This window comes from Buceros rhinoceros, unplaced genomic scaffold (genome assembly GCF_000710305.1).
Source record: "Buceros rhinoceros silvestris isolate BGI_N320 unplaced genomic scaffold, ASM71030v1 scaffold10777, whole genome shotgun sequence".
NCBI lineage: Eukaryota > Metazoa > Chordata > Aves > Bucerotiformes > Bucerotidae > Buceros > Buceros rhinoceros.
In genome coordinates, this window is record NW_010420426.1 from 7674 (window position 1) to 18458 (window position 10785).

Consider the following 10785-nt stretch of genomic DNA (forward strand, 5'->3'; position numbering starts at 1 on the left):
CTAGGGGCCACGGAGAAAAATGCAGAAGAATGTGAACATAAAAACGTTTTTCAGCTCTTTAAAGCTGCCAGCTCACCAGGGAAGCCGGGCACTGTCCTGCCGTGAACTCTCTGGCACAAGGTGGATCTCTGGGTAACCATGCTGCAGGAAGCAACACTGCTACTGTGTGTCATGCACAGAGGTACAGGACGGAGATTCACACAGAGACCAGCTTTTTTGCTAACAAGAAAAGACTCGAATCAACACACAACACCGATAAACATGCAGAGCATGTCGAAGACCTGGAGGAGACAAATACATCAGAAGAGAGGAAGTTCAAAACTTGACTTCTCTTGTCCTACATCTGAAGGCGTCACTTTAACAGAATTTAAATGTGGCTTCTCCCATTCATGCTCTAATGACTTCGTGGTCCTTTGGGGTGGGACGAAAAGGGGTTTATCCATCCATTGGTTCCGGGTTGAGTTGGTTCAGTATCAGAGGCACTAAACAGTCTCATCTGTTTTGGCATCAGTTTCCTTTCAAAATGACCCTTTAGCTGTCCTGTTCCACTTTGATTTCCCTCCTTTGAGGTCTAAGTTCAAACGCTGGAAACTGGGAAGTCTCCGGTACTGAAATGTCTGAGAGGAAGTGAATAGCTCCAGCCATGCCTAAAACATAACGAGAAAAGAGATCACTGTGCATCTTCAATGTTAAAATAGCACAGCTGCCAGCAAAGGCTGCAGCACTCCTCACTAGATCTTTTTTGAACAGGTGAAGTTTCGCTGGAAAAGATCAAAGGCAAGAACCACAATTTCTCTGCTACCATCTTTTCAGCTGCAAAACCTCAATGCTACCTCAGTTACGAAAAACTAAATGCTGGTTGGGACTGTCCCTCAGAATTTGAGCAGTTCTTGCTCGTCATTTCACTGGTTTAAAAAAAAACCAAACCAAAACAAAACTAGAACTTCATTAAATTTGTGATGTCCAGATTTGTTTGTTTCCTATTTATAAACAGGTCATCCAGGGTGACATCCAGGGTCACACAGACAACAGGGGCACCCTGCAGCAGGAGAGCATATGAATACAGGCTCAGTTTTACCATCGAGCTAAAATCCTGTTTTAGCAGCAGCTAAGCAGGTCAAAGGAACCTTCCTGAAATGCAGCACCTGATGCAAATTAAATGGTTGAGACAATCCTGTAAGATGTACATGCAACTTCTGAACATGCAACACTGAAAGTGTTCACAAACATGCAGAATTGGACAATCTCCTGCACAGTTTTGGCTACACCTCCACCCCCTCCTCCCCCCCCAAATAAGACTTTTTTGTCTCAAAAAAAAGTGGCTGACAGTAAAACACTAAAATAAAAGCCGTATGTCAGCATTAAAGCTGGCATAAGTCATCCTATTGTTGGCGCTACTTCACCTTCTCAACAAATTTCAGAGCTCTTCTACAACAGTGTTTCTCCCCTCTACAAGCCCGTGCAAGGCAGCTCTCAGGAGTAGGAACACTTACACTTCCCTCCCTTGACCATTTAAGACAATAGTCTGTATTTAGAAGGGATGCGTATAACTACTGCTCTCTTGTGTTCGCACCCTGGATTGGTTTGTAAGTAATGTAAGTAAAACAATCCCGTTTGGTCTGCTGTAATTTCACTGATTTGTGAGAGGTGGCACACTAGGCTCACTGTTCAGCTACTTGCGTCTGTGACTCCTTGCTACTGTCTTTCTAAAATGTAAGAATGAGGCAGGGAATAGAAAACCACAAAGCTCTACAACAGTATTTAGGAACATCCCTGAAAGGCCCCCAGGAACTCTGCATTTCTTTTCGGTTCAAGATTTGGGTTCATATTAAAACTAGCTTTTCCTTGCTTTAGCACTGCAGCAGAGAAGCGCTAGTTCTGACGAACCAGCAACTACTTTAAAACCCCCTACCCGCAGGTGCTCCTCTGCCCAGTCCCTCTGCAACAAGACCTGCCGCAGCACTGCTGCCCAGACCTCTGCCTGCCTTCAGCCAAGAGGCAGCAGCACAACAGAATTTTATTCCAGAGTAGCAGTGGCACCAACTTTACCTTGGAGGCTGCTGAAATGCAACCAAACATGAAAGTCATGACAGTGAATGATTTTCTGCTGTCCTTTTCTCTCCCCCCACACCCCCCACCGTCTAGTAGGCAGAAGTGGTGGTAGGGGGTGGGTCCGTTTTTAATAGCAGAGGAACCCCCTGAAGACCTCCCAACTCCTGGCACCTGCCAAAGCTGGTTGCCCTTCTTTCCTGTGTAATACAATTCCATTTTCAACTCCATCACTTTACCTTCAAAGAGAGAATAGGGTCGGTCAGGAATACGACATCCATGTGCACCATACTCCAAACACCATTCAGCAAACTGGGGAAAACATTAAAAAAAGGAATTTTATTTTTTTATTATCTGCCTGTCTTTAATAGGGCTAAATGTAAAATAGTGCAGTAAAAAAAGCAGAGGCAACACAGAAATCACTGTCCGAGATCAATTTGCCCCGCTTTAGGCGTGACAAGGCTGCAGTTAGGTTCCAGAGCGCATTATTTCCACAGCCCGAGTTTCAGTTTCACAACAATGTAATTAGGTGGGCCGTACTTAACTTGTGTTTTCTGTAAATCAACCCTGCTACACGTCAATGAAAAATGCTGCGGGACAGGTGTATTCAGTTTCAAGGGCAGAATCTTTCTAGTACTAAATACCAGTTTCTTAATTTATCCACATGCTCAGGATTTCGAGTCGTTAATTGCCTTTTGGTTTTATTTCACTTCTGTGTACCAATTTAGGGTATTAAATCTCTAGCTGCCATTACTTAGTTTTATGTATTTGCTCTCCCCAGGCCCTACGAAAGATCATTATAAACACAGTTAGACAATTAGGGTCATCAGTATTTTGTTGCAGAAGATGGAATACCGTTAAAATGAGTTAACGGTGATCAACACTGCTGCAGGAGCTGCATGAGACATACATGACTTACGAACCACAGCTGGGTCGATTTAATAGCGACCATCTATTTCTCCTTTATGGCTCCCCAGAGCATACAGGGGGCCACAAGTCCCCCTGGCACCTCTGTGCGTGGAAGCAAACCACTGCTTATTCACAACGCAGTGCGAGGATCCCTGCAAAGCAAAGAACTGAGAGCTCTCTTCCTGCTCCCCCTGCAGCGTGGGCAACCTGCTAGCAAACAGATCATCCTGCTAACTAGAGGCTGCCCTCAGCTCTCGTGCTACGCAGGGTGTCAGCATGCCCCCCGAGCCATCAACCTGTTCAACAGGAGGGTAAAGGGCGGCATCTCCTCCCTTCTCCTCTCTCTCTTCTGTTTTAACGTTTACTGGGGGCTGGATTTTTCTTCTCTTGGTAGGGGTGTGCACAGGTGCATGAATGCCCTGCGGAAACCCAGCAAAAACCCCACAAACACAAACGCTGTGGTCCCCAGAGAACTGATGAAATACTTTTGGGTCCTCACAGGTATAAATCTTCAAACTAAGGTTTAATTCTTCCCGTAATGTTGCCTTCTCTGTGAGGACTGAACATGCTTATGCATTTTACTGCATACCTGCTTTCATTACTACCACCAGCCTGGGAACTGCAGCAGAAATTAAAAAAACGCACCCCAGGCTACTGAAGCACAATCGTCGTTTACAAGTTCATAGCTCCCGCACAACTCGCAGATCCAGTAACCCACACTAGCATTTTTGTTAAACCAAGGGGCAAAAAAAAAATAAAAAAATCTCCTAGCAGGAAGACATCTGCTGTTGTTTGTCACATAGAGTGGACATGCTTGCCATCAGCAGTGCTTTACCCACAGTGCTGAGCAGCATGGGGCTCCGCTGACCTCTTGCTGGAGCCCAGGATGCCCCAGCCCCTCTCTGCCCTCATAGGCAGGTCAGCTAGGAGGGCTCAGCCTCCTGGAAGCCTGTCTGATAACGCTGGAGAAAAGCTGGAAAGCTGAAAGCGAGAAGCACAAACCAGGGATCTCTATGACCCGTGGACTTTCAAGCTCTTCTGGTTCATTTCTGAAACAGTTTCATGGCTCCCAAGAGGTAACAAAGGATTCCTGGCCAGACTGCTTCCTCTGGGCCACACGTTTTCAGCATGAGCAAACACCCCGGGACAGAAACCATCTAGTCCTCTCAGTTACATACCATTAGGTACCTCATAACTGCACACTTGCTTCCCCACATTCTCTGTCTCAGAAGATTTTGGGGGGCTTGGACTAGATGACCTTTGAAGGTCCCTTCCAACCCAAAGCATTCTACAGTTCTATTTCAAGAATGTCAGACGAGCAAATTCCTTTGCCTGTTTCAAGATTTCCCCTGCAAGAGCCCGAAGAGCCTGACTGAATGCTGGTGATGCTAAAATGCAGGACGGCTGCAAATATGCTGCCAGACCTGACTCCAGCAAACGATCTTTGACCACTGTGTCTTTGTTCTCAAAGGGAGTTCAGGTACCTAACTCTGACTCTTCATTTTTTGGCTCTGAAATAGATAGGCTTGCTTTTCTCTGGCTTGGTACGGACAACATCAGGGCTCTCTTAGGCCAGAAATGCAGCACTGACAGGTGGTGCCAACGCTGCAAAAGCTAAAGAAGATATTCTAGGGTGGAGGATGACAGGGAGAGCCCAACAGCTGTGCCAACAACAATGCCTGCTTGGTGCTGTGGCTTACACATCCACAGTGGAGATGACTATAAGAGCTTTACATATGGCCAGTGCTCATCTAAAAACACCTAAGAAAAAAGTCATCCAATTTCCACTGCAATACTTTTAAAAAGGCCTCAGCTAAACGCTATGTACGCAATATAAGATGCGGTTATCAGCAAATTTAGCTGAAAAAAAGCCAAAACAAACAAAACCCAAATAAAGCAAAAGCCTCGCGAGATAGAATCATAGAATCATAAAATGGTTTGGGCTGGAAGGGACCTTAAAGCTGAGGAAACAGAGGCAGAGAAAGCCTTCCCCTTTGGTAACTGCAGGCAGAACCTGGACAATTCCAGTGGAAGAATTCTCAGTGTGTCATTCTCTGCAATTTGTATTAATGACAAAATCGGAGGGAGCAATTTAATCACTGCAATTCAGAGCTCTGGAAGCCCCAAACAGACACTAGTCTGAAAACAAATAATTACAAAAGACTACAAACAGTATCGCTGGAGGAGCTGAGGACAACAGTGGATGTCTCAGTGGAATAATTAGCACCACTAGCTTGTTATTGTTCAGGCAGGCTGATTTTCAGACTCTTTATTTGCTTCTGAATGTCTGTTTAGTTCCTCCCCCCTTACAGAACATTCCTGTGTTTCACTTTGCTTATTAAGACAGTGTGTGAAGTCATCCAGTCAAAGTGTGAGTAAAGGGGAGCAAGTGACGGGACCCTGTTGTCCCACCCAGCCGCAGAGCCAGCCAGCTCCAGCTCTAGCACACCACAGCCTACTGCGATCGCCTCCTGCACAGGCGTTAGGACGTGAAAGGGAACAGTAATTTTGCTGGGATGCTCACCTTGCAAGCTCGGTAGAGGTACTTTTTGTCCTGAGTTAGATTATAGAGTGACAAGAAGGAGTAGCCATTGCCAGCAGTACCATGGCAGATCCCGTAGCCTTTTCTCAACAAACCTCTCTGCCAGATGACGTCGCTACAATCCATAGCATCTTTCAAGTATTTATCTTCTTTAAAAGTCTGTGGAATAAAACCAAACACATAAATTGAAGTACTAACAAAGACAAAAGGAAGCTGCACCTGAGAGATATTTTGCTGTTGGCTTTTTTGTTGGGGTTTTTCCATATAAAATGTATTTTGGATTTTAATAATCCATTCGTCACAGACTTGCCTTTCCTTAAGTTTTTTCTCCTTTCCTTCCATGGAAAAAGAACGAACCTCAAGTTTTTGTTTCTGAAATCAGGACCTCGATGGAAAAGCTCGAGTTCAAGGCCCTTGGTTCCACAATTCTTATAATCTGTTTGAAGGGCACGTGGTCTTTTTTTGCTTCTCCCCTCCATTTCCAAACCACAACATGATTTGAAATACAGAAATGTAATTAATCCTTGCTTCCAAGAAACATAACACAGAATGCTGGCTACCAAATCTGGTCCTGAAGGGCAAGCTCCTAGTCCCTCCTGAGTAGTTTTTCCTGGTTACTCATCATCTGCCTTCAATTCCATGTTAAAAATGCACAATATCTCTTGGCACAGCACAGGGCTCTTTTCTCTGTACAAGCAGGAACACTCCGTTACCTTGAGTAGTATTTGTATTGGAAATACTCAGAAGCACTAGCCAGTTTGGGCAAAGGACCAATTTTGCAAATTTTATTGCAACCAAAGTGCATTTTGGACACAGAAAGCCCATTGAGAGAGGAGAAACCGCAAGCAAGTAATTTAGCTGGACACCACCAGACTTTTTTGCTCCCCTTTGCCTAAGTCACTCTATAGATCGACAAGATTAAAAAACCCAACCCAAATTGATAGATGCACTACTGTAGGCTTAGTCCTTTAGAGACAGCATCCCCTGCCAGGCTATTTAATAAGGTAATAGAAGCAATTAACATGTAAGATTCTTAAATCTACAAGCCTGATGAAGAAAGTCCATCTCTCTGACCAGAGTTTGTCTGCTGCTTAGCAGTAACATCTTGAACAGTAACATGCCTGGTGACAGCATTTGATTTCCAGGACAAATACTGCTGTCTCTTACCACAAGTCCCCGTGCTTGCTATGAAAGCACAGCAGCAAAACATACACCAATTTTTCTTATCACTTCTTCAAAAAAGCAAAATATGAAGAGTAGAAGAAAAGTGCCATATCCCCCATCACCTCTGGAAGAGGCCAGAAAAGAGATTGCTGAACAGAACTTTGTCCTATCCCTCTTACCTCCTGCAAAACATTTTGTGCTGGGGGAAGCATTGCATGACAAAGAAGGGGGAAAAAAATAAAAATAATTAAAAAAAACCCCCCCAAAAAAACCTCTGCAGTGTTAAGTCAACCTCCTACCACAGTCCAAAGAAAAAGCGACTGTGACGGATGCTACATTCAGCAATGCTGTAGGAGATTTAGAGTTCATATTTCAGGTGGGAACATGAGTAATTATTCCATGAACCAAACCTGCTTTTCATCAGCCCACCCAGAGACCGACCAGGGAATCTGCCAAGGAGGGCTGTCAAAAGCACGAATCAATTTGCATAGATTTAATTAAATGGCATACTTTCAAACATCATGCAAATCAGAAGTGTACAACGCAAGAGAGTTAGCAAACCTAGTTCAGGATGGAGAAGAGCAAACAGTAGGCTTGTGGTAGCTCAGCAGTTGTATTTATGCCCTAGGAGGGACCAGAGATCTTTGCTCTGATGTTAAGTTCTAAAGAGCCGTCTCTTAATAATGTAGTGATTTATGGAAGACATTCTTTGGCAAGACACACGAACCAAGGCTTCTGAAAACCAACATAATTCTTCAGACTCTTAGGATGAAGATTCAAAGAATTTAGGTCAATGTTCTCACACTCACGACTCTGATCTCAAGTTGTTTAAATACAGTGCCCTTTTCCCAGAAAGCCTGAAGCCTAGTACCTACTAGCACCCCGAGAAGCAATCTTACCCACTTATTTCCTCTTTACAACCATACCTATGTATGTATTTTGAGATTTTTAGGTGCCTAGCCTAGGGTTCTGGTTTGAAGGTCTAGATCTAGAAAGAAATCTAGAAAATACAAGCCTTACAATCTAACTGGCCTGCAATCAGGTCACTCCGTGCAAATAGAGGTGTATACGAACACAGAATGGTTCACCTTATAAGCTTGCATGAGCATGTGGATGACCCCGGGGGCACCATGGCACCAATGAACCAGTCTGTCGGTCTCATTGCTCAGTGACGATGGATAATTCCCAGATCTGAATTTTTTATGACGCACATAGTCAATGCTTGGCTTCACCAGCTCTGCCAAGGTCTCCTGGTCCACATTTGCAATTGGCTGAAGATTAAAAGAGAACACACGACCAAAGCCATAAACAGAAGTAGTAACAAGTTGGTTATTAACACTTATTCCATGATCTATTTTCAAGTATCCTACATACATGCCCTTGATCCAAATACTTTGAATCACTTCATACGGTTTTAATTAATGTCTGCTTACAATACCCTTGGGAGGAGCATTTTTACAGCTACTGTAGAGACAAAGAAATTGGGGCACGAAGTTTTACTGGAGGTGACACAGAAAGACTATGGAAGAACTGGGACCAGAATATGGATTTCAAGGCTCCCAGGCCTGTCTTTACACCTTAAAATAGAGAGAACTCTTATAAGAGAAAGATGGTTTTATAGCTACATTGCTCATAATACACACTGAAAACACAATGGGTTAAACATCTCATTTTAAAAATAACTAATGTAGACAAACCTGTCCCATTTCTCCAAAAATGAAGAAGAGCATATGACACCTGGCGAAGGTTCATGAAGGTTAAAGCCTTCCTTCATCATCAAAACTCCCTGAAGCTATGGGCTATAAATCTGCATTTCCAATTTCAGAAGCAACAGCTACTTCTCCAGGTAGCTGTTAGTACTACAAACTCATCCTTGGTTTGCTCTTCTGAATTTTCTTTCTCGACTCTCCTATTTAGTTCACATCTTTGCCAAAAGGAGAATATATCCATCAACCTGCATGCTCCTTGTAAGTAAAGATTTAGAAGCCCGTTGGGCCTGCAGTTGTTCTTTGTTGGCATTCCCTCCTCCACCGTTTTACAGTGTTTTCATAACAGAGGTCTCTATTTTTACACAGTCTACATGATTTCTGGAATTTCTGCAATCTGTGGAAACATCTGCAGAAATTGGAGCCTACAGAAGTCTAATAACTGAGCTTATTCTTTAAAATACTCCTGTTCGTTGCTGACTTGACGTCATACAGTTTCAGTATTTCCCGCCAGCTCAGCACATTTGCATTCAATAGGCGAGCACAGTGCTACGATGGACACTCATATAGCCAAATGAAGGAAAACTTACAGTGGCTGTATTTTCAGTTCCCTAAAAAAGCCAAAAGCCTCTATTTCACTTCAGCCAGGAAAGCTTTGCCAGACTTCTACCTCCCAGGTCCCTCAAGCAAACTCCACCTCTGCACTTTTCTGGGTGGAACAGAGACCTTCATGCTGCTCATCAGAAGAGCACCCGAACACATTGTGAAGTATACCCCAGAGCTGATCAGCCCTCACTCAGATGCTGACCTGTCAAGTGGGGAGGCTCTGGGGGAAGCTTTGTTTCGGAGCTCTGATTTCATGCTGCACCCCTGCAGCAGAGAGCAAAGCAGGTGGGCACCAGCAATAAATGCCTTCAGTTCTGAGCTGTGCAAGGCAGCACCAGCCCAGCACATCTGTTCTCAGGAGGTAAACCCAAGAAGAACAGAGGTCTTTACAAACCTCCTTCTCAACTTGTGCTTCTGAGACCATCTGAGTACAAGGCAAGTTCTTTGCCCAGACTGCTGAGGTTCCCAACACCTAATTCCATCATCAAAAAAGTAGCCTACAGGTTTGTGTCTGTCTCTCCGGCCAACAGCAATGATAATCAAACAGACGCTTTTACCTCAAGGTTAGTGTAAGGGGCTAGGATTAGAGATTCCCTAGCTAGCACTTCAGAATTCCTCCTCTACCTCCTGGATGAGTTATTTAACACTGCTGAGCTCTTATTCTTCCAGTAGTCTTCTGAAAATAAATCCAGCAGTACACGTTTCCTCATAGGAGTGTTGTACAGAAATGATGATCAGTGACCTTCACATCTCGGGTGCTATACTGGACGCTCTTATTTTGTTATCAAACAACCACTCAACAAACCATCTCCTGAATGCTGAAAATACAGGAAAATTCTCCTCATTTGGCGTGGGAAGATGGGGAAAGGATGGACACCCATATGCCATCTTTTTCTGCAGTGATGACTCAACTCTGCATGACTCACAATATTTAATGTACAGTGAAAAGACAGTAATCTGATGCTGCATAAACAATGGCTTTGTGGTAATTCTTAAAAGCAGCAATTATATGTAAAGGAAGAGATAGTTACCATTTCAACATGTAGACAGAGTAGCTTTTGCTTAAACCAAAAAGCCCTGTATGATTATTTCTTGAATAGTAAATGAAGGATGGAGTCTTTAAAGGCATGGATGTTTCTCAGAAAATCCAGAAGAGTCAGGGGAGGAAAATGGAAGCCAGGAAGTTGAGGGAGCCAGAAGGCTTCCTTGATGAAGGCTTCACCTTGCTGAAGCAAGCAGGAAGTGGAGATAAGGGCACAGTAAATCAGAGCAGTCTGAGGCCCCAGTGAGATGGACACTGAAGGAAATGACTGTAGTGAGGTCAAGACATGCCCCCATATAGCAGAGCAGCAGCCACTTCACAGCAAAGTCAGCTGCTTTACTCCGAGCTGCTGGTGGAATTGGTGTGAGCTAATCTGAAACAGATGAGGGGAAGTCACAGCATCTTTTGCATATGAGGAATGGTTAAGCAGTGGCAACACCAAATGCCAGCTCAGTCACTTCTGCAGTGAGCATCTGTACGCAGCTTTGGGCTGCAAGGACGCGCGATCCTTCCAGTTGCCTGAAGGCAAGTCCTCCTGCATGAGCTGGTAAGAAAATTAACATTTACAAAGATGCACAGACTGGCAGCACCTTTAAAACAGGTAAAATACAAATTTTGCAGCTCTATGCCCATCTTCTATACTGAATCTTAAGGCTCCTTTTCCAGATTGTATAGCAGAAATAACAAGTCTGTTTTGAAAAACATCATAATCCTACTGGAGAATCTCAGGGCAGGAGGGAACGGATTTAACTGAGGGAAAGCGGAGG

The 10785-nt window shown here is 44.0% G+C and overlaps 1 protein-coding gene across 1 annotated transcript in view; it reads right to left on the reverse strand.

Moving 5' to 3' along the window:
* Positions 1-218: 218 nt before the first annotated feature.
* LANCL2 (LanC lantibiotic synthetase component C-like 2 (bacterial)) overlaps positions 219-10785 on the reverse strand; it is a 17401-nt gene continuing 6834 nt past the window's right edge. Inside the window, exons 5-8 of the mRNA XM_010139307.1 lie at positions 7753-7935; positions 5483-5659; positions 2289-2361; positions 219-647 (exon numbers count right to left, since the gene is read on the reverse strand). Coding sequence (XP_010137609.1) covers positions 532-647; positions 2289-2361; positions 5483-5659; positions 7753-7935 — 549 coding nt within the window. The 3' untranslated portion in view covers positions 219-531. The remainder of the gene's footprint in view (positions 648-2288; positions 2362-5482; positions 5660-7752; positions 7936-10785) is intronic.